The sequence below is a fragment of the Chelonoidis abingdonii genome, chromosome 15, assembly GCF_003597395.2.
Source record: "Chelonoidis abingdonii isolate Lonesome George chromosome 15, CheloAbing_2.0, whole genome shotgun sequence".
Lineage (NCBI taxonomy): Eukaryota > Metazoa > Chordata > Testudines > Testudinidae > Chelonoidis > Chelonoidis abingdonii.
The window spans coordinates 37,541,477-37,566,930 of NC_133783.1; the positions used below are offsets into that span (position 1 = coordinate 37,541,477).

At 37.3% G+C, this 25,454-nt stretch overlaps 1 protein-coding gene across 4 annotated transcripts in view; it reads right to left on the reverse strand.

Annotated features, from left to right (window-relative positions):
- INPP5A (inositol polyphosphate-5-phosphatase A) overlaps positions 1-25,454 on the reverse strand; it is a 427,143-nt gene that overhangs the window by 1,830 nt on the left and 399,859 nt on the right. For 3 of the 4 annotated variants that reach the window (XM_032799699.2, XM_032799700.2, XM_032799701.2), the window contains exons 13-14: positions 6,423-6,534; positions 1,248-1,316 (exon numbers count right to left, since the gene is read on the reverse strand). In XM_032799699.2, coding sequence (XP_032655590.1) covers positions 1,248-1,316; positions 6,423-6,534 — 181 coding nt within the window. The remainder of the gene's footprint in view (positions 1-1,247; positions 1,317-6,422; positions 6,535-25,454) is intronic. The other variant, XM_075072715.1, reaches the window with a different exon arrangement.

Sequence of the window (25,454 nt, forward strand, 5' to 3'; positions counted from 1 at the left end):
GAGTTATACACTTGAAAGGTAGAAAGAGATCAAACACTTTGTAATGATTATTTTAAACAGAGTAAGACTCAATCTACAACCAGTGACAAACTCATGCAATAATCTAGACTTCCTTCATTACTGTAATCTTACAATTCTCAAGAGATTCAGGAAGACAGCCACTTATTGGCCCGATACTGTGCTCCCATTGAAATCTATGGGAATCTTGCCATCGATCTCAATAGAAGCAGGACTGAGCTCCCTACATAGCACCTTATTTCATTTGTCATAATATTAACTCTGTTGAAAGAGGATGCTTGTTAAATAAATCAGTCATAAAAGAAATCAAAATGATTGTATCCAATCTGGCTATTACTCTATTCTCGAAGGATACTGCACTTTTAGTTTTATCAAACAAGTTAGTATAATAGTAAGATCCCTACTTCCTTTGAAAAACATTTTAGTACCTCCACAAAAATGATGATTATAAAATAAAATAAATAATTACTATATTTGTAAATTTGTATTTATTTATTTTTACTGTCATCATTTATATAATTTATATATATACACACATGCTTACAAAGGAGTTATTAAGTATCCAATTACATTCCTAAAATCATAATTCAAGAGCTACTGCAGTACATCTGTCAATGATATTGCAGTATAGTTTTCAGATTTCTAACTGAATTTTTACATGGATAGTCAGTCTTAAAATTTCAGAGATGTTTTTAGTTGTTTATAAGATTTTCAAAGAAAACAGGTGCTTATTGATCAAATATTTCTAACTGTGGTTCCCGTTTGTGGTATCTTCAGAAGAGAATTAGCTAACTATACAGGTTACTTAAAATTTCTGTTTTTATCATCTTTGATCTTTTTAAACAACTGGCATAGAGCTAAGTATTCTTTTTCTTACTTAGATAACTAAGTGAAAGTAAAGTTTTTCATGGGCACTTTATTTAGGTAAGGTTATAAATATAGATACGTTTGCTCATACTGCTATCAAATTATATTATGTTTTTATGCTGCATTGTGGAACATTATCCTGTTCTTTCCTGAAACTTGTGCTTGTATCTAATATAGCATTTCTACTGATTTCAGCTGAATTTACCCCCAACTTGTATAAAATTTTCCAAAGCATCTGGTTTAAAATAAAAAAGGGGAAAAATAATTGACTTCAATATAAAAGGAACAGAAATTAATATATGCATTCTATGTTCCTAATAAAACATAGTATAATACAATACTGTAACACTGAGTTAAATTACCTTGTGATCCCCCATGCAGACATTTGGCCCAATATGGTCATAAATCACTATCTTCTCATCATTTTCTGACTAATTAAAAAAAAAGACTAATCAGTTCAGCTATTTTTCAGATTTCAGAGAAAACGAAGAAAGGAAAGGTTACATGAATGAAAATTCAGTAAGAACATGCAACAAGAATTCTTAGTGAGGGCATATTCAACTTGGCTCCTCAGAGCAAAGATTACATAGGCTCATATGTATAAACGTTACATTAAATATCCATTGCAAAGCTTTGTGAAATTTCCACATAAAATACTTACAAATCACTACCACTCCCTTTTAGGGCTTTAACAACTTTTAGTAACTAATATTTAAGATGTGGAAACTAAGGACTCAGGTATGGCTACACTTGCAACCATACAGCACTGCTGCGGGAGCACTCTCACGGCAGCGCTTTGAAGTGCAAATGTGGTCGCAGCGCCAGTGCTGGGAGAGAGCTCTCCCAGCGCTGAAAATACTCCACCTCCTCGTGGGGATTAGCTTACAGCACTGGGAGCCATGCTCCCAGTGCGGGGGCACTGTTTACACTGGCGCTTTGCAGCGCTGTAACTTGCTGTGCTCAGGGGTGTGTTTTTTCACACTCCTGAGTGAGAAAGTTGCTGCGCTGTAAAGCGCCAGTGTAGCCAAGACCTAAGTTATAGCTACATTCAAACCTTGTGTCAGTGAAATGCAGCAAGTGGTGTCACCACAGTCCTCTCTTTTAGGAACAGCTCAGAAATCTTTTTACTGAATTATATAGGATATGAATCTCGCTCTTGGAATAACACGGAATTCACAGTCTCATTAAAAAACATCCTATGTACCCAAATAGTAGTACTTTAAATGTACAAGCAGAAACATTAACACATCCTTTATCCTTTTTCTTTATTAGTTGAATTACCTGAGCACCTAAGAGCCCTAGCCATGGACCCCATTGTGTTATTGCATCAACTATGTAAAGTTAAACAAGTAGAAACAGCTGTTGAATATTTTGTACAAAACAGTTATAATATTTAGCTATGAAAGAAGAAAGCAAAAGAATCCTATTTCTATTAATTACTTTCCTTTAATAAAAAGAGCATTCAAAATATCTTAAGAAAAACCAGCCTCAACTGAAGGAGAGCATTCCTCTAGCCAGACCTGTGAACTGCTTTCATTCTACTCTATGCTGAACTTTCTTATACAGTTGTTCTCTTTGTAGCTATGATTTAATAAATAATAGAATGTACTCATCTTTCTGCCATTTATGCTGAACGTGTGATTTTGACAGCCTATTTTATCTAGCACAACCCTTTAGGAATAAACACACAGAGAGGCTTACAATTTCTATTATACTAAACAATTCCTGAAAGCTAATTAAATCTGGAGTCTGCACACTGGCAAGTCTCTAATACAATCATAGATGTGCTTTAAAATAGTTTACAATACTCATTTATTTTGTATGAAACAGTCAAGATTTTCTCATCTGTAATCAGTCAAGTTTGACTGGGCAAGAACTTTATATAAACAGCAGCATTTAGGACTATAAAGTTAAAAATGAATTATCTTTAATGCAGTAAGGAAGCTTAAGGTCAGATTTACTTTATAGCATGGTTGTCTGCCAAAAAATATAAAAACATAACCTTCTGCATTGTATGCATGAGCACTTTCCAATATTTCAAGATCATAATGCCACTACCATCGGAAGTGAGGATACATTCATCAAAAGCGACTTGATAATTTACAAAGGCAGCATAAAATTGTGGATTTTCAACTGCATAATCTTTAGACAGATAAACAAATTACAGCAGCGCACAAGCAGAAACAATATACACTTGGCTGAGCATTCATTACTGCATGCTATCAGGCATCAACGCAACTCCCTAGCAGTGGGCAACCTTTGGTGTTTTAGGGCTCAGGAAGCATAAAAAAACATGATGGTGAAGTAACCGACCATAGCATGATAGATGATGTTGCACGAAAGCTGTTTACAGCCCCATGTCTGTACAATCTGTAATGCCTAGTGTGTGAAGCTGAACATACTGTGTTGTGTGCTAATTTGCACACATTACTCCTTTTTCTACAAAGCACTCAGAAAGTGCCGATTTACTAAAATTTGTTCTTTGAAATAAGAGATAAGTCGGCCAGAGCTGAAAAGCCATTTTTCAGATACCTATAACAAAGCACTAACACATTAAAAAAAAAAAGAACAATGCATAATAATTTCTCAACAACTAGTTATACCAAAGAAATTATTTGTCTCTAATTTTTAAAGATATACAGCTATTTAAAGTATAAGAGTGTATCAGACTTGCAATTAAGTATAGTCTAATAGTGTGCTTTTGGTTTCCTCACTGATCCTTTTTTTAAGGTTCAAATATTTCTAATAGTGCACATTGTAAACCATTATAAAGAAATAAGATCTGAAGTCAGTGGGAAGGCAAATATAGTTTGCTGCACACAATCAAGAAATTTAGAAATGACTTAGACCTATTACAACATTTTTTTCTTTCCCCCACCAGTTCAGTACTCTTCCCTATTGTATATTTTCTATTGCTTTGCTCAAGTTTTATGGGCCAAAATTTCCAAGTGGCTACAGCTGGATAAGAACCTTATTCTCTCCTGGTGTAAACTCGAACACCTAAACTGAAGTTAATGCAGCTGTGCAATTTACTTCAGCAGAAAATGTGGCTCTAATTTCCCTCTGTAATTTTTGTATGCACAAATCTTTGTCCATATCCAAAATAGCATGCCCAAAATTTGCAAATACAAAATTGCAGACACCTGATTAAAAAGGATTTTGAAAATTCAGCCCTGAATGCTCCAAGTGAACTTCTGCCTCTTCCCTATGGAGATTATTTCAGGCCAATTGACCTCATTGTTACAGCCTTCATTTTCCTATATTTAAGTTTGTCCCATTACATTTGATTACACTCCCTACTATAATCAAACAATTCCTCTCTTTGTGGTGTTTTCACCCTTCAAACATTTATACACAGTTATATCTCTTCTGATTCATAGCTAATTTTTAAAATCTTCCCTCATTGGTCACTCTGTCCTTTGTTATGGAGAATTCCATGGGTGTCTAGAAGTATATGCAATATTGTATTTACTGTCTTACCAGTGTCATGTAGACATGCAAAATTATTATTTCTTTGGTATATGATTCTGCATATGCAGCCCAAATTTCCATTGACTTTTTATGCTGCAATATTGCATGGAAAGCTCATATCCAGTTCATTCTCTGTTCCTACTTCTTGTTTGGCAACTCTGTTTTCCCAGTATTGCTTTCCTACTGAATACTAGGGTTCCACAGTATTCAGATGTTATATACATTTTAATTATTGTGCATAATAAATAGAATAATATTGCCTTTAGCTTGAGCTCATTGATGGCATTAACCACCAATTAAAATATTAAATCAATCCAGGTGCATAGGGTCCTTTTCACTATTTCAGCTTTGTGGCTGTATAGGAGGGCCTTGGACAGAGCAGTCACATGTGGGCTGCCAGCACATGAAAGAGATCCCTATCCTGGCCCCCAAAAGGCCACCATGGATGGAAATCTGGAATCTCTGTGGAGCCATTGTCTGGCAAGACTTGTATAGGTGATGCAGATGGGTTTAAAATACTATTCCAGACCTGTGACCATAGCCACAGCCTGTCCCCAAGTTAAGGAGGTGAATTCCATTCACCAGACCTCAAGAATTTCCCTGAACAAACCAAGTTGCAATGAGGGGTGAATTTCACCCTGAATGAGGGTTTGGTGAAAAGTTTAAGGTGTTAATACCAGCACTTCTTAGAGTTTAACGTGAGAAGAAGTGCTTTCAAGAGATGGAAATGTCAGTAGCTATGGAAAAAATAGTCTCATGTTTCAGTGAATTATCTTTTGATTGTAATCATTTAACTTACTGCAAAGCAAACATTATCATGAGATATATAACTGATGAGAGAGGGAAAGAGAGAAGATTATAAACATAAAGAAATCAAGTTTGAAGTGTTTCAGTACTACACACACACACACACACGAAAGCATAGAGCCAGTAGCATGAGGATTTATTTTCCAACCCTACCTATTGTAATAAATGACTGTTAAGAAAGCATGTTAGTATGCAGAAAAACAAAGAAACACAGAGCATTATGTCTTAAATAAGCTTGTCAAGCCAAGACATTTTTGGAGAAGGCGGGCAAGATTCATGGGTGTGATGGAGCTGCTGTGGCTGCACAGCCATCACAATCTGTCAGTAAAGCCCTCTGGAATAACCCCAAGAAGATCACCTCCCAGTAGTGTGGTAGAAAGTCACAGCACAGACTCTAGCACAGTGGTGGGCAACCTGCGGCCCATCAGGGTAATCCACTGGTGGGCTGCGAGACAATTTGTTTACGTTGACCGTCCACAGCTCCCATTGGCTGGGAATGGTGAACCGTGGCCACTGGGAGCTGTGGACGGCCAGGCCTGTGGATGGTCAATGTAAACAAACTATCTCACGGCCCGCCAGCGGATTACCCTGATGGGCCATGTGCTGTAGCATGTCCCTCACACCCAATTCTGGCATAGCAGGAAAATGGGGCATGGTAAGAGCAAAGAGGCATGGATGGGATGCCCCTATGATCTCCTTATGTGTTTTTGGTTCTCTGGGCCCATTTGCAACATGTGTAAATTGTGACAGCATTCAGGTTGCTGTAACCTGGCCCGAGGGTCCAGTCCTACACACAGGATAAGGGGAATACCAAGGTTCCCTTTCTACTCTGTTGTGAAGTGTATAGTTTGGTCTGATCCCAGAATCTGGCTCAGTATCCGAACAGCAAAAAATGGCCAGGGAGGGGGAAGGGAGGGGAGGAAAACTGGGAAATTCTTGAGCTACGTTGTTGCTATGGCATTGGCAAAATTAGGCTTATCACTGTGCACTGAAATCAGAGGACTCTATGTCTCACAGAGGTGTTGTGAAACTTAATTGTACAGTGTTTGCAAAACACTAAGATCCTCAGATGAAAAGCTTTGTATAAGAGAAAAATGTGATCATTGCTTTGGTGGTGCTGCCTTCAACTATCGCTGGGGTTTACTTTGGACAGTTAAGAATTCAAGGAGAGGCAAGAAATATCAATCAAAAACAAACGCCATGTTGAAGATAAATGAAGAAATAAACAGAAAATGATGTGATCACATGGGTGTACTTACTTTTAGAATCAGTTCCTTGGCTGAATGTGACATCAGAATTCTATCACACCAAGCTGGACATCTAGTATTCATGTACTGCTTTCCCTGGCTACAATCTTCACTGTATGGATAACTGGAAAAGAATCAGTGCAACATCTGTCAGCAACCAGCCTGACTTTTTAACTTTCTGCAAGGCAGCTTTAATAGCCACTGGCTCAATCCGCACCATGTCTTTTTTTTTTTTTTTTAAACCTGCAAAAGTCAGTTCTTTCAAAATGTACCTGTTTAACACACATGTCCCTCCCATTCCTAAATTTAAGGCCCAATCCTGCAAGATGCTGAGCAATTCCTTTAAAATGCTCAATGTACTCATCCCTTTAGATTTCAATGAGAAAGTGGGGTGCTTACCACTTCAGAGGAGCTGGCCCTTAATAAAAATCCATGACTTGTCATTTTTTTGAAACAGTCATAGTTTACCTCTATTTCGCTCCTCATCCTTATAAACTCATTTTAGTCTAAAAAGTTATGTGTTCATCTAAAAACTTTTCTTCATCTCCCTTTAAATCTCAAAGCATCATACTCTGACCTCGCACCTGATAATTTTTTGGGGGAGAGAAAATAAGCTCTTATTTTTAGAGATCCATCTGTTGAATTTTGTCTTATACTTCGATTGTCAGCTCTTTGGGGCATGGCCCGGCTGTTTGTTCTGTGTCTGTACAGCACCTAGCACAATGGGGTCTGTGTCTGGGGTTCCTAAGCTCTACAATAATAAATAACAACAACAACAACGGAGAAGGACTAAAGCAAGAACAAAGTCTTTGAACACAATGGACCATTGCATATGACTCTGAGGTATAAATTAACGTGGGGAAGAACTCAGGAAATTGATGTTCTTCTCACTGAATTTCCTTTGAATGACTCCCTCAAGGAGGAACTATTTCAGGAATTACACAGGACACAGAGTCAGAGACTTGAAAACCCCACAGCGGCCTAGACTTCACTGAAATACAGAGATCTACCCACACAAATCCAAGTGGTAAGTGAACTCTGGCTGATCTTCTGGGCTCCCTGATGGCTCAAGGGGAAGGATGGCTGTGGGCTTTCTCTTTAAGAACAGGCAGCTAGTGATACAGGGGGAGATAATGACCAAAAGGCAAATGAAAACAAGGGGAAATAAAACTAAAAAGCTTTACAAAATGCCATAACTCAATCTGAAGTCACAGTAATAGCACACACACATATTTTCTCTTGTTGGTAAAGGTGTTTGGAATAAAGCAGATAAGACGGAAGGTATATGTGGGTGTGTTTTCTTTGAATTCAATATAGATGCTTATCTAATGAAGCTTCCTCGCATTACTATATTGCCTAGGGATATCTGCAAGCAATGAGCAAGGGAGCTGCTGCATTTTAACATTACAAGATACCCATTAGTTCCTTGTTATATAATTTTCATCCCCCCACTCCTTTTAAAATTCTGTTTTAGCCAAATTTTATCTACCCATCTGGCAACCCTACCGTCACCATCTAAAGCCAGCACAATCAAGGTTCAGCCCTAATGAAAAAAACAGGGAAACTGCAAATAGGGTGACCAGATGTCCCAATTTTATAGGGACAGTCCCAATATTTCGGGCTTTTTTTTTTTTTTTTTTTTTTTTAATATGGGCTCCTCCTCCCCCATCCCGATTTTTCACACTTGCTATCTGGTCACCCTAACTGCAAAGGAAAAGTTATTAGCTCTAACCTCTACTATGAAGCCAACAAAACAATAACATAGAATGGATAGAATGGCATTATGTTGCTTAATATTCTTTTCGCTGCTCCTGAGTGATGTTAATGGGAACTGTCTGGCAATAAATAAATAAATAGTTGAATAACAACCAAGAAAATTATGCCTTCTGAAAAAAACTATTAAAGTTTCAAAATGTTAAGTCCACTATTTGACCTGCCTAGTTGTTCATAAATGCTGATTATGAAAGCCCATATTCTAAACATCTAAAGGGTAATGTTTTATAAAAATGTTGTAGTGGAGAATGAATGCCACTGGATTCTGAAAAGAATGGCTCTTCTTTATTTCTCCTAATTGTTTTAAGTTTTATTCCTCTTTGTGTGATTACAGTAGTAGCAAATATTAATGGGACAATGCTTAGGCCAAATCCAGACAGACATGTTTGAGTACAAGAAATACCTGACACATGAGCCAAACTGCAGATTTTCAGGTGTCAGTCAGGCCATGTTTCCTTCTTAACTTTGTTCATCCATTGACTTGGGAGATGCATTCATTTGCATAGTTGATATTTAAATTTTGACACAGCACTGAGGACTATCATTTTCTGCTACAGTGTTACAGGATCCCTGACTAAATCCAAGTTTATTCTGTTGCCACAATGGTTTTAAGTAGTTCTCTCCCATAAGAATCATGGAATCAGGTCTTGGGTTTTGGATGCAAATCAATCCAGACAAGACGGAGTTAAACTGGTAGGTTCAATGTGAAGACACCGAAGAGGTGGTATCAGCTCTCTAATGCGGAGAAAGTGTCCAACCAAACCAAGGTTTTTTGTTGGATCTTCAGCTGCTTCTGGATGTCCCTGTAGCAGCAGTCAACGAGAATGAAAGATGTTTTGAAGGATGAATCTTTGTCTGTTGGATACAGATCTCACCACAGTAGTCATTTTGAGAAGGGGACACTGCAATATGCTCTCTGTAGCCCACTCCACAGACTATGACGGTTTATTTGTTTAGGGACATTTTCTAGCAGGATGCTCCATCACGTGTGGGTTTTGTGGTAGCTTCTGCTTAATTTCTAAAATGCAGCTGAAGTAACCTATAATGATTTAAATAGGTTGAACTCTGATTACCTCAGAGACCACATCCATGTGAGACCACAGAATAAAAATCATCTCAGGCACTTCAGCTAATAGCCTCTGGTTTAGCTGTCAGGGGGCTGAAACCAGTTCCTTTTCAGTGAGGGATCACTGACAATGGGATGCACTTAATATTTGGATTCTCCATAACTTTGAATTTGCTGACCTTCAAGGTCATGCTGCAAGACTTTTCCCAGACTTTTCCTAAAGAGGACAGTGAGTGAGCGAGTGGGGAGTTTTTTGAGGAATCCAGAGGGTTCTGAGATGATTCAATTTGTTGGACATTGTTCCTAAATTACTGATGTATTTTTAGAAATAACTGCTAGATAGGTGAACTCATAAGTCTTTGAATAAGAGGACAGGATGGGTGCATTTAAAAAATAATAAATATAAATCAGGAGGTTTTCCTTTTATTCTGCTTATTGCTGAATTCATAAAGGAATTAGTGAAGCTTTCAAGATAAGATTTTTAAAATAAGATTTCTGGGATTGTAACAAAAAAAGGCTTTCATGCTTGAACAGAAAGTTATTTACCACCCTACTTGGTGTGATATTATAAAACTGAGATGCATAGCTTTCTACCAAATGGGTTTACAAGCTATACGGCCATTAAAAAGATTAGCCATGGCAAACAGCCAAGTAAAGTGTACTGAATGTATTGGAACAAACCAGTGATCTCAGTACCTTTTCCACCTCATCAAACCTAACAAGACTCATTTTCAAAACATATTATGAGAATTCAATTTGCTGCTTCACTGCCATACAGAAGTACAGCTTATTTCTGAGTGTCCATGAGATGTTTTGATGATGTAATATGGTTGGTAGCTGAAGCTCTTTGTTTGCAATTTAAGAGTTGACTTTTTCTGGTAACCCATGAATGCATCTCTTGCTTTATTTGCACAAGAGCCCAACATAACAAACACTACTTTTTATTAGAGAAGTTATATGAATCAATCACATTTCATATAGCCCACCCTTTTACAATATAAACTCTATGGCTTTTAAAGTGTTATGCTCTGTACCTAGAAAGATCCTCTAAACTTAAGTATTACAGTATTTAATTTAAGAGTCTATATTCTGTAAATTGGTATTTACAAATCTGCTTTATTGATCTCATCATTTTCACATTATGAGGACTCCTGGTGATTCCCCAGGCTCTTTAATGATGAAGACTCTATAAAGAAATTACTGTAGTTTAGAAGTAGCTTTGACAAAGAAAATCAGATTTCATATATCAAAGCCTGGAACTATATTGCTGAGATTAGAGCTGAAAGAAATGCTGTAGTTAGTTATTCAACCATGATCAGCTGAATATAGCAATTTAACCCAAATCAGTCTGGGACAAATCCTCCTCTATCCAAGTTTGGTGTGGAGGGGGAAAAAAACTCTGACTCCATTCTAAAGGTGTAGTAGCACCCAGTGCGGCTACACCCTCAGTGCATTGGAATTCACCTACCTTGTTACTGTACATTTGCCAGACCATGCCATCCTCACTCCCCAAACAATACTGAGATATGAGAAAAATTGATAAGAAAGTGCACCACAAAGAAAGAAGGGCAAAAATCTGGCCCCTTCCTTCATGGTTGAGGAGGGGTACAGATGTAATGGGACTGATGTGGTTCCTCTACACAGGTCAACACAGGTCTCTTAGAGACCTCAATCCCTGCAGGTTCCTACAGCCTGGGCTCCAGCCCAAGCCCAGAAATCTACTTAGCAAGAAACAGCTCTGCAGCCCAAGCCACATGAGCCTGAGTTGGTCGGCATGGGCCAGCCACATTTTTTTTTATTTTTTTTTTTGCAGTGTAGACATACCCGTAGGTATGTCTATTCTGCAACATAAAGCCCATGCTTGAGCCTCTTTGAGTCTACACTGCAATTGTGCTAACCCAGGGATCAGGCCCAGGGTTCCAGGACACTGTAGGGCTGGAGGGTCTGAGCTTGACTTAAGCTGGAACTCAGGATCTCAGCCTTATTGCTTTGCAGTGTTGATGCAGCCCCGTTTGATTTGGGTCCTGGGAATCAGCCAGAAGTATCCCACAATTCCATGGGACAACTTCCTTAGTCCTCTCTATCCCAACAATCTGGATTCCACTCTATTGAAAATGGAAGCCACCCACCCTTTGTGAATGGCAGCAGCTCAGGTCAGCATTAACTCATTCTCTTCTGATCACTGATCTTCAAGCACAATATCAGAGTCCCTTCTAGGCTGGCAATGGAAAGCAAACCGAGCCTTTTGCAAAGTGAGCTGCTTCCTGGCAAAGTGCAGGGCAGGCAGTAAAGTCTTCTCCCAGTGCACCATGATCCCAGTGCTAGAGCAGCCACATTTGGGGGCGGGGGTGCGAAGGACTCTGGTATATGGTTACTTTGACTTTTTGACTTGGGTCTGTGCACTGCAGTGTGGGCGCCAGAGCCCTAGATTTGAGCACAGGTTAGAAAAGTCATAGGGTTAAAATATAATGTACATATTCAAGTCCACCCCTAACATGGGTTGGCTGACTCGAGTCCCTCTAACCCTGGGCTTACACTGGAGCACAGACATACCCTAAGAGACATCTGAAGGTGTTTACACTTGCTGCATGCCCCAGAGGATCACTTCGCAGGGGCACGCAGAATGGGATTTGGGGATGGGACAGGACAGCTCCCAAAACAACACAGCAGACAGTTTGGGGCCCATTATGTGGAGTTTATCCATGCCTTAAGTAGATTTTTGCAAGCAAAAGTTATAATTGTATTTTTCTGAAATAAGACATTGTCACTGCCCAGCATCCTCATGATACAATGCCATAGTTTTAATTAATAGCTTATAGTAGTTTCAGTACAATTTTTCTAATTTTTCTTCCTATAACAAGCATTAATATTGTCTGCATTAACCAATATCACCCTGGTGCTGCCATTGAAGAAAGAGGCATTCAAAATTCACAGAGACAAAAAATAAACCCTAAGCTGCTACTTGGGACATTGCTCACTTTCAGTTTCCTATGCAAATCTATCATGAGCACATGAGCTCAGGGCTTGCTGCTTTATATACCCCAAACTTGGAGGCGCTAGAAATTCTGAAAATGAATCATCTGGAGATATCATGGGTCATGACCAGCACGGTCAGCATGGCTGCCCAATGAGAACCACATTTTACTCCTGTCAGAAAGGAACCTCTTCCAATTTGGCAACTTCCAGTACAGCACAGCTTCAAGTTCTTATTCAAAAAGCCAAAATCATCCCACTGACTTTAATGAAGTTACCAGATCTCAATTTGACCTGAGTTGATTTGCATTTCCAGTTTGAACATTAATTTTGAGCTGATTTTGTGGCAACCCACAACTAATTCTTTTCTCATTTGTACAGAGACTGCAAAACATGAGTATTTCTCAATTTAAGAGGAACTAAAGCTAAGTATGAGCACAACCAAAAATCAAGGCTATTCTTCTAATACATGTCTCCAGAAAGGAACTAGAAAGGGACAGTGCCATGTCACATACATAATGGCAGCTTTGGCGTCCTAATATCCTCAGCGTCATAGTGTTTATTAATATGCTGATTTCATGCTAACAAGAAGGGATCCAAAACATTACTTCATTTCTTTATGGTCAACAGCTCTTGTTGTTCGAACACCTCTGAATGTTATAAGTAATTATAGACAAAATATTTTGAAAAACATTAATGTTGCCACATCAAACATTCAAAAAGATAGGAAACACCAGAATTAAGGTTCCTTGTGAAAGCTTCACTCCATATCTTTGCATGTATGCATTATGATATCCAACGACACATGGGAGGGCAGCAATAAGAGTAAGGGATAGATCCAGCTCTCTTGGTCCCAGTACAGTGTTCTAGACACAAAAGAAAGTACTTCCTCTCCTACAACACTCTGACTCATTCGCTGTCCATCCTGTGTGCTGTATGAGACAGAGGTCTTGAAGAACAAATAGTATATCATGCAATTAAAGACAGTAACATAATCTGGTCCAAGCCTTTAGGTGTCACACAATATGCAAGTTAAATAGAACAAGTTTACATGCACAAGGAGAGTGGCAGACAAGGTTATATAGATAAGCTTAATTCTGGCAATTCCTAATGTTCTAGTGCTTGATTTGGCACTCAATGTTCTTTTTACAGAGTTTTTGTTCTCTGTTATTCCTTTTTTTTCTTTTCTTTAAAGCAAGCTGAGAAAATAGAAATTCCACATGGAATCACATTGACCTCCCAGCACACATTATCAGCAAGGATGAACGACAAAACTTTTAGACCAATATCTAGACTGTTACCACATGTAGCTGAAAAACTGGTAGCAATAATAGGCTGTTATCCTCTATCTAGACCAGCCACTACAGGAGGATGCCTTTTGCCAGCCTGGGTTTGTGAAAGATGATAGTTTGACGGTACTGGAAACTGAAGTATCTTTGACAAAGGCTACAGGGGTTTACCCTCTATCAGCAGGATGTCTTATTTTTCAGTGCTGGTATTTTCTGCTGCTTTTTCTCCTTATTGCAGACTTTTTGTTTTCATTTTCACTCACACTATTCAATTGGACTTACTTAGAAGTGGACTTTTTATATAAAAGTACTCAGAAGCTATTATTGAGTTTACTTAATGTAATATTACAATGCCAAAGGTTTTCAAATTTTTCTGAACACCTGGAAGAATTGTTCTCATTAAATTTGATAAGTTTGAAAGTTGCTGTTGTGTACGTAGATGTACATAAATGCACTTCTGTTATTTGTACTTGTGTTACTATTAGCAGGAACAAGAACTACATAGCAATAATATTGGGAACCCTAAAAAAACTAAATAATAGTTTGTCCACCAATATTTCACTAATGATACAGTAATTACAGTTAAAACTATTTTATTTAAAACACAATTATTGTCAGAGAAGCCAAATACCTTTGCAAAATACCTACTGTAGGGCTACAGACTTCTGTGATCTTAAACCAGCCTGCCAACTGTTTGTTAATTCAAAACACAAATGAACAATAAAAATGAATTAAACCTTCCCTTAAATGGCATTTCCCATAAGGAATGAAAAAGATGAATTATTTTGCTTTGTATGACATTGGGGCAGGTGAATTTTTCTTTCAATCAGAAAACAATTCATTCTATTTTGAGAGTTCATATTTGTTAGTTCTTTTAAAACCATCTGTCACATGGTCAATGTAGTTCTGGATCCCAGCCCTTTTAGAAAATATAATGAATTTACTTTGTTGGTAATACTGTCATATATTGCACATTGCTTTAAAATTGTATCTTCTATGGTTAGAACATTATAACCATGTTTTACAAGGTGGGACAACACCCAGTTGATGACGGAAAATAAAAATAAAATCAGTTGCAATTTTTTCCCTAGCACAATAAAGGTCATTTTGAAAGACCGAGCACACGATATCTAATTTTACAACACTGTTGTTCAGACTATGTGCACACTATGAAAGTTCAATCAGGTTTTAGACACATACTACTTCTTAAAAACAAACTTCCATCACAAAGTTTCTAAGAGAGTTGAAAACTGCTCCCATCTGGAGGATGTTTACTTGATTTCATTTATTATTTTATTGTTGGTCTATGACTTTTGTACTACTGAATTTTATTGTTTATACTTTATATTAAAGATGATCCTAAGCTGCAAAGTTCTGACCTAGATGTGAACTCTTCCAAAGTTTGAGGGGAACCAGATCCAGAGTTTTGATATGGCGCACTACAGAGCTAGTGATGTGTGAATTTGGACCTGAGTCCAAACATTCTCTGCTCAAGCTCACCACTACTTTATGTATTTTTATTTACCAGCAATGTTGATAGGTACCTTCACAGAAGACTTTTCCCCTACCTGTTTAATAATAGCAGAATAATATATGGTCAAACCCTATACTTTTAAAAATGTCCAATGTGCTACTATACTAAAGCCATAAGTAACAACATTAGTAGGCCACTGGGCCAAACCTGGGGTGAGTTGTGAGCTAAGATGGGAATAGGGTAAAGGGATTTTATTGTTTTTCATTGACAAGGTCCCAGCTGTGCACTAATGGAGCTGGTATATGTGTGACCTCATCACAAAGGCTCAGCTCACTAGCCAAAGTACAGCTTCCAAAAATCAGCACAGTGAAAGCCAGACTCAATTTTTTATGAACTAATATATTATTTTCCCAAAATTCATTTAAATGAATTCAATTGCATTTATATATGTTTCCCTAAATTCAAAAGGGAAATCCATGTTCTTTAGGCTTAGTCAGCTCAATCTTTTCTAACGAATGGCTCTAAGTAATTGGACTTCACGTGCTCATCTTCTGCATCAGGTAGTTAAAGCGAAGCTCTAGGACACCCTGCTGTTTGAATTAAATTAGCTGCTTCACATTTACCAAAACACTAATAGGTCTTCATGATGCTCTGGGAGCTAACTGGCCATGATATGTATCTCATTTAAGCCAAATCGGAGGGTAAACACAGGCCTGCAAACATAGTGGCTAAAGTACAATGTGTTAAACAGCTGCTACTTGCAAATGCTACACTAACACCATGGTGATCAAACTAACAATCAGAGTCAAAGGTCACAATAAAAAGGGGGTCAACCAGGCAATCCAGTAGCAAAGGGTAAGGAGTGTAAACAGGACTAGAGCCATAACTCCATGCAGTACACAAAGCAGGAAGGTTAATGACACAGTGTAATTTTTCGGAGTCTTTTTATGGAGTTATGTTAGGCATATTGTTCTGTGGATTAACAAACTTTTGTGCAACTATTATGCTGCAGCTTGTGTGTGTGGTGTTAATTCAGAGTTTTTACACTTTAGTTGGTTTGTTGGCATTAATGCATTGGAATGTTTCCACAGGAGTGTTGCTGTGGGGTGGGGGGGTGCGGGAGGTTGGGTGGAGATACCAATAGATTCTTCCTCAATATGCAATAACTGGCTACTTTTTTACACTGGAATGTTTCTAATAGAGACAATCTTTTCTTATTGATTATACAACATAGTCATGCTAAACCATGGATTGCCTTGGTGACAATGTCAACTGAACCAGTTTTCGTGTTTTAATGCCTTTCTGGCTCCCCTTTGTAGGCTGTTTAGCCAGTTTAAGTCTGAAAGCCTGACACACTGCTAACAGCAACTCACATGCCGCATTTTGCTGTTCAATAAAGAGTCCTGGGGAGGTCCAGTTAACACAAGTGGATTACTCAGCAATACCAATGCTACATCCAATGGCCAATGAATGATATGCCCTATTGCTTTAATAACCAGAATGTTATACTCAACTAAGTGTATATAATACTGCTACTATTACAACTGAATACATTCGACTATGAATAATTCATCCAGTGTTGGCTTGTTTCAGTAAAAGATTCTGAAATTATTACACATGGTTTTGCTATCCCTATGGTTTTTCTGGGAATGTGCCTGACTGTAAGTAAGTTATAAAGCAAGCTATACTTTTACCTACACTAAAACAGAAAACAACTTGTATTGCAAAGAAGAGACAATGGATAGGAAAGCATTCAACTAAGAGGACTCTTAAAAGCAACACTTCCAAAACTTAGATTAATTTATTAATAGCAAAAAGGAAACAACTAGAGACTGTTCACACTAGAGGTTATAATCTTGTTTGAAATCATTTTTGAACATAGTCATGGTGGTGGCTTGATTTACATCCTCACCTCCCATGGTTACAGGCTATAGAACTATGTTCAGAAACTGTCCTTAAACCTTTTCTCTGTCACTTTCCTATCCCCTCCCTCCCCCTCTTTGTTCCTAATTTTAAATGGTGCCACACCTCTTTAAAGTAAATTGCAGAAGGAACTTCTTTCCATGTAGTGTGGTTCCTTACCTACTCCAAAAGAGCCTCTTTCCACTTTGGAAATGAATGGAGCAGTGGCATCAGCTACCTTGGTTTGATGTTTGGTACGAGATGGGGAATACGGGCTAAGAATACCCTTTTGTAATAGATCATAATTGTTTCTAGGCTGAGATCAGGGCCTTCCTTTTCTCATTCCAGCTGAGGGAGCTGTTTCTTTTTTTCTCCCGCAGGCGGGTCTACAAGGTTCCAGAATGTTTTGTGGGAACTGACTGATCAAGCACTGAGGTACTCTGTTGATGGTTTAAGGTCATTCATTACTATTTACAAGGAGTTTTATGATGCTTGGATAAAGGTGCCTTAGAAGTGCAAATATTATTTATTGTTATTATTTGGTGGAAACTTCACAAAGCCATCCTATCTTGGATAAAACCAATGAGCTGCAAAGATACCTGATAAACTCCAATATCATTTTTGACCTTGCTCTAACATTCATTAAATCCTCATTTCATGGGCGAATAGGATTGAAGTTCACCAATGAGGTGATATGCTCAGAACCAAGACATGGGTGAGTCACCATATTAATTGATTCCGTTGGATGCTACAAGAGTAAGTTACTGGTTCCTTGGCAGTAGGTTGATTTTTATGAACTGGGGCCCTGTGGAAAAATTTGGTGAGGAGTCTGGGAACCAAAAGCAGCCTATCAAGTAATAAACCTTCTACCTTTATGCAGCAGGGCAGCATTTGGGAAGTACAATGGTACTGACAAGGTTTCAGTGCAAAAGGCAAAGTTGGAATTTGCTTGCCTGCCTCTGGAGGAGGGAAAGAACAACTGAATGTATTTAAAAATGACCTTGCCTCATATGGCACAGAGCTGGTTCACCCTGCTGCAGTCTGAGTTAAAAAAGAAAACCTAATATGTCATTGTGTGAAAGCCATGAGAATAAGGCCAAACATATTAGGGAAAAAGTTAATGAGACAATATATAAGGGTAGAAAATACGTGAGACAAAACAGGTTTCTGGAAGAACATCTGACTAGAGCTAAAGAGAATTCCAAAGGCAAAACATTCTTCTAGAAATAAATGGGATTCAACTTGTCATTCTTGGTTAGAGGTGTCAAAGCCAAGATATTGTCAGTGCAGAGAGTCTGCCTGAGAAAAAAAAATCGCATAGAGGATATCTGAGCTACAAACATATGTCCAACTAGTAAATTACATGACAGCCTAATGCAATGACAAACAAGAATAGGTCACTTTAAGAGAATGATTAATACATGAGATTACTGTGCAGGCAGACTTATCTGAAAGCAAACCTTGTAGGTGGGTGTGAACCCCTGGTAAAGTCAGCTCCTATCTCTGCCATACTACATCTACAAGAATAATTATAATAATTAATGGAGAGAGGTGATAAAGTTAACAATTGCCCACCTGTATCTTGGCTAACCATAAAGTCCTTATTTCTTTTTCACACCTACCACCTTTTTCCAATGATTACGGACTACCAAAGACCCTTTTCCAGCCTCACATTGAGCTGCTTGTTTGCTTATGGCCAGGCTGTTCAGGCAGTAACTGACAGAGCTTGCAGAGTTTAAAATTCTGAATTGTATTTAGTCTCTGGTGGTTAGTGTTGCTATGGACTACATTAGATTACAAAGTGTATTGAGATAAAAACATGAATATTCACTACTTAAAGCAAATGGATCAAAACTTGAGACTATAGGGATGAGTGAAGGATTCTTGAAAAATACAAATTTAGGAAATCTCTACTCATTCTAGTTAGGGAAGTGAGGTTGTAAAGAGCCTAATGAATGTCACGAAATCTGTGGTTTCACACTTAAGCACATGCTTAACTTTAAGCATATCAAGATAAGTACATAGTAAGTGTACTGCTGAACAAGGATGAGATTATTCACATGCTTAAAGTTAAGCATATCATTAAATGCATCACAGCCTTGATCTGAGTTTATTTTCCTGCATGACTGTCTAATGACCATGTACACCTTCTCCTTTAACTGGATGATCACAAGGGCTAATATTAGGTCTTCATATAATAGCAAACAGGCATGTGGTCTCAAATGAAATCATGCTTTACAATGGAGAAGAGCAATAGTTACTTTTTTCAGTTCACAAGTAAGACGCTGGACATGCTATTTTCAGTGAAATGTTTAAAAGTTATTCCGGAAGCTTTCCCATATGCAGAGCTGACTGGAGGAAGTGGAAGCTAATGGCCACTAGCCCAGTGCATTGCAAGAACTTTCAGAATTTGGTCATCCAACTGCATATTAATTATCATGAAATCGTGTTGCCTTAATAACTGTTGACAAGACAGCTACAAATTACATTTGACTCCATGTATAATTACTGTGTTATAAACGAATACAATTATGCTGTACATCCATCACAATAAATGTATAATTTAAAAAGCATTAATATGTTTATGTGAGAGCCAACAATTTCAGTTTAGAGTGCCTGCTTTTAAATATTAAAGAAAAGTGAGTTACTGTTTTAAAATGAAACAAACAAAAATCCATCATTCAAATTGTGGACTAAATGTCTGCAATGTTTAATGAAAAAAACAACACAGTCATTCATATCTGCTGTAGAGGTACTAAAATGTGTATGAAACAGATTAACATATTTTTCTGCAATCCTGTTATAAGCCAAAAACCATTTTAAAGAAAAATAAACATTTAAATTCTCAGTTGAGACATCTTAAGCCAAGTTTTAGCCCACAGCAAATTTGTATAGCTCAGTATGAACCCTTGAAAAATGTAATATAAATATAAATATATCTGAATTTCCTGGGTTTTTTCTGGTTTAAACCAGACCACTATGATTACTTTAACTTAGTGTGGGCATGTTTTTATGCATAGTTATTTATCCCAATGGATTGTTAGCTTAACCAATTTCCCACAGAGGCTTTAAACAAAGTTACTCCCTCACTTTCCTCATAGACTTGTTAAGTATATAAGATATATGTTAAGGTGTGTGTGTGTGTGTGTGTGTATATATATATATATACGTATGGGCATCAGCCTATTCTCAGTTTCCCACTAAACACCAAACGGTGAAAAGACAGCTGCATATCAATGCCCTTCTCTCTTCCAGCGGTGTCTACACTTGGCAAATATAGTACTGCAGGGAAGGAGCCACCCAGTATTTCTATTTCTCTACGGATTTAACTGCAGGGTTATTCAGAGATCAAACAGGAAACAATCAGTTGCAAAATGTCTTTTAAATTATCATAAGATGTACTCTTATCAGAATAAGGAATGTTTTCAAGTTATCAGGATTAGAAACCCCTTATATCTGGTACTTATTAGAGAATCCAACTTTTACTCTTAACAACCATTAACACAATGAATAGAAAGATGATGACAAAAGTTTTAAATGCAAGTAGCTTTTCAAAAGCTAATATTAAATACAAACTGCTTTTCCTTCCATGACCTATGAATAATGACTCATGATAAAGTATTTTTCTTTCTCACAAGCGTTAAAAGCTCACACTTCATTAAATGTAGTTCACAATCAACTGAAAAGAAAAGCTAGCAGACTACAAAAGAGTGAACTGTTCATGATTCTTGCAGAGTATAATGAAATCAACTGCTACAAATATGGGAGTGGGGGTAAAAAGAGTATAAACATTGCAACCCATATTAGTACTGTTGAGAGGGCAGGAACTTCTGGATACAGCACTACATTATTAGGGGTCTGTACAGGGTGCCAGAATCAAGATGCCACAATTCATATTGGTATATTATCCATACAAATCTCAAAACAGAGGAAATCTGGACATTTTTGTAAATTCCACAATTTATAAGTCAAAAACTGCTCAACTGCTTTGAAGTATAAATTAACCCTTCCTTGTCTGTTCAGACTATTCAGAAGCTTTTCACATTCAAACTGGTGTATTTTATCAGAAAGCACACAAAAGTATGCATTTTTGTTTTTATTTGCATTTATTCATCGTTACCTTATTATTTTTCTAAATCCTAGAAAGCAGAAAAAGGAACACTTGTCTACTATTTCTATATGGTGGCAAGATGTTGCAAAATAAGTCTTTCACTGACATTCATGAATATGTTGGAAGATTTTATGAATTACTAAGAAAATACGACTCTTCCTTCTCCTCTTTTTCCCTCCCTCTGAGAACCAAAACACATCATCATCTTCTCATTTTGTGTCCCAACACGTTTACTGTCTCCTGTACCTAAACAAGTCATCTTGACTCTTCTTGTCAGACTGCTAGCACTTCATCACTGCAGTGTCATGCCTCTCTGGCTCCAGGACCACCACTAACATGGGAAAGCCAAATTCATCACAAGGGTGTGCAGTGTTCATACTTGTCACGCCTGACCTGACTGATGACTTCTGGAGCATAAGTGATATGAATTTACAGCAGTACTGCATTCTTTAAAATTAAACACAAGACATGAGAACGTAACTTTCTTCAGTTGCCTTAAGTATATTCTTAGCTGCCAGGACTCAAACAATGTGATCCCCGCCCCCTCTCAAATTGGGAGTCAAGACTTCTGAGAAGCAATGACAAAAAAATCAAACCATATCTATACAGTGATTACTTGAAAATGCATTAATATAAGATGCTATAACTTTACAAAGGGAATATGAAAGTTTCAACCCAAGAGCTGCTTATATGCAGATTCATCCAAAATGCGCAGCATGGATTTGTGGGCTTTTTTAGTAACCATTTCCTTAAATAAATACAACCCTCAGAAGGCCTAAAAATATATGTCCAGACAATCATGCTCTCTTTACTCCCTTTGAAATTAAAAAAGAAGCACCAGAGAGAAATTTAGAATACAACAAGCTGATGTCATTATCTCATATTTTATAAAGCACAAAAATATACATAGAAAATATTCTCACTAAAGATGCATACACTAAGATTATTACAACCAGAGGCAGGACTTGTTTAAACTTTCTAAGCAAGCTGGGGAATCTCAAAGAACTAGATGTGATGTATAACTATAAGTGCATGAACTCCACTCTTGAAAACATCAAAACTATTAAATGCTATTCTAGCAAAATAACATAAGCCACATAATTTTTGCAGGTATAGACTCCAATTCACAATTAAATAGGAAAATATTATTGGTCTACTGAGAACTGTAACAAATGCTATTATTAACGAAAAACAATTCTGGTCACCCTCCTTATAAGAAAGATTTGTTAATGAAACTTCACTAGAGAAATATCCTTGAAGTGAGATTGCTGTAGTACAAGAGGGTGTGCAGGCATTGTTGAGATTAATGTTTATAGGGACCACTACACATTTCCATTGCTTAAGATTCACAGTGGAGGTACTGGCAACACGGTAACTGTAACTCAGGGCTTGCTTCTTAGAAGAGATATTTTTTTCTCTGTCTCACATGCATGTGTCCATTGCCAGAATATCTAGGCACCATGAGAGAGATGAAATGGGTCACTTGATGAGCAATAGAAGACAATTTTCTCAGGTCCTCCCATCTTGATTAGGGCTGTATTAACTTGGGTGCAATGGGAGACTGAATCTTGCTGGAAGGAAGATCTTGCTGGACAAACTGAAGCTGTCTTACTGACGGGGAGCTGTGTCTTACACTGCACTTCAAAAATCAGGAGGGCACCATAATCTTCAGTGGCAGGGAATTCTATAGCTGGAGGATCCTATACAAAAAACTATATTCTAACACCTGTGTGCTTTGTCCTGGGCTCCATTACCTTTAGTGATACTGTGGACTAAGGAATTCCAGAAACCGTATGCTAAAAGGGGGATCAGTAGTGATGGTCAGGTCCCAGATTAGGAATAATTTGTAGATTAGGAATAAGACCTTGAATTGGATTCAGTGTTGGATGAGAAACAAATAAAGCACATGCATTAATTGCATAGCATGTTTCCCCGTGTCAAGATTCATGCTGCTGTGTGTACCACTGTAGTGTTATACTGGTTTAGACATACAGCTGTGCACTTAATTTGAATAAATGTATGTGCAAATCAAAGGGAGGAAATACAAGTGGTCCTAATTATTCTTTTAATTTTTTGAGAGATGCTAAATGCAATATTAAATTTATTCACTAACATACAAGGGCCATATTCTACTATGAATCTTAGGCTAAAGCTTTCATTGACTTCAGTAGGATATGCACATTTGAGGTTATTTGCAAACCTAAACCATGAACCATAATTAAAAATATAACACAGCACTCTCAATAGAATAAGTTTATATCCCTTACAAAAATGAGAGGGTAGAGTAAGGTTGCATCAGTAAGATAAATTTATGATCTTTTGGTTTGACATCTGGTGGAACAGGTAGAATTAAAATGCTAATCTTCAAAAGTTTTATTTGTAAAAACTGTACGAAAAGATTAGGTACGATATCATTTAGTTAGTATTATGTTTGAATGCCGAAGTATAACAATGTTTCAGGCAATTAAAGCCGGAGCGCGCGCGCGCGCACACACAATGTGGGCAAAGTGCCATGGGATCAAAAAAGATGAAATACAGAGAGTGCTAAAAATGTATCACTGGAATTTTGCTCTAACGTTTTACTCCAATTGATAAAACCAAAGCTTCTATATTTAAGCATTTGTTATTGTAAAAGTTTATCTATATGTACTAATTAGCATTAAATAAGAATTTCAAAAAAACCTATCTTTACAATCTCTTACAAGTTCTTTTTAAATTCAAATACTCATTCATCAAGCACATAAGCCTGAAACAAAAGTGTCTTTAGATCTTTTTCTCTCCATCTCCCCAGTGAAGAAAGCCTTTGTTTCTTGCATTTGCAGCACAAACTGATGTACCCTACACTTTCCAGCTATGCATAGCAAGAAGCTTAAAGTAGTACATTCTGAATTTACAGGGATGGTTCCACTTTCTGCGGGTTAACTAAAAACATTAAAATTCAGTCCTACTGGCAGATATGACTCAACTGTCATTGTTTATCAAATCACGACATTTGCCATGAAGATTTAAAAGTGGGCTAATCAAATAAAAGGACTACTCTTTTAGAAGAAGAGAAACAAAGAGGGAAAAAATTTCAAGAAAAGTAAAGTATGCCATCTAGTTGGGCCTTTTTGTTTGATGCTGATTGAGTGTAAAGGTCCTACTTGAAAAGAAGTTTTGATTAATTAAAAACTGGCTTTTTGCTGATCAAAACCCCTATGTCTGTAATAAATATAGTCCCATATTTACTTCCATGAGTAAAGCTAGTACAATATGGCCTCTGGTAGCTCTGCTATATTGGATTCAAAATTTGCAGTCCTTATTCAGTCTTCACTCAGGCAAAACTTCCACTGATTTCAATGACTGCGCAAAGACTGCAGGATTGAGCTCTTATTTATTGTTCAAAATTTATTTGGGATTGTTTTGTCATATAATCCAGAATAAAAAATAAAAAGACAGATGAAAGAAACACTCGTCATAATGAAAAGCTCTGTGTTGGTTGGGGCAGGGAACACGTGTGATTTCATCTCTAGTTTAGCCTGTACAATTTTGGTCTTTTCACTTTTAATTATATTATTAGCATTCTGGCTACAAAGAGAAAAATGCATTTAGGAAGTTTTGTTTGCTGGGAACCCATAATTAGTATCTCAGTCATGCATGAAATAAAATATTAGCTGATTGCTTCCTGATTATTGTTTATTATTAGGGCTGTCAAGTGAGTAAAGAAATTAACTGCGATTAAAAAAATTAATCACAATTAATTGCGCTGTTAAACAATAATAGAATACTATTTATATAAATATGTTTGGATGTTTTCCACATTTTCAAATATATTGATTTCAATTACAACACAGAATACAAAGTATATGGTGCTCACTTTATATTTATTTTTTATTATAAATATTTGCACTGTAAAAATAAAGAATAGTATTTTTCAATTCACTTGATACAAGTACTGTAGTGCAATCGCTTTATCATGAAAGTTGAACTTACAAATGTAGAATTATATACAAAAAATAACTGCATTCAGAAAGCAGGTAAAACACAGAGCAGTAGACATACAATTCTCCCCCAAGGAGTTCAGTTACACATTTAATTAATGCACTATTTTTTTAACATGCGTCATCAACATGGAAGCATGTCCTCTGGAATGGGGGCCAAAACGTGAAGGGGCATATGAATGTTTAGCACATCGGGCTTATAAATACCTTGCAACACCAGCTACAGAAGTGCCATGCGAACGTCTGTTTTCACTTTCAGGTGACACTGTAAATAAGAAGTGGGCAGCATTACGTCCCCTAAATGTAAACAAACTTGTTTGTCCTAGTGATTGGCTGAATAAGAAGTAGGACTGAGTGGACTTGAAGGCTCTGAAGTTTTACATTGTTTTGTTTTTGAATGCAGTTCTACATTTGTAAGTTGCACTTCAACGATAAAGAGATTGGATTTTTTCTTTCTGAGGCCCCTCCAACATGCT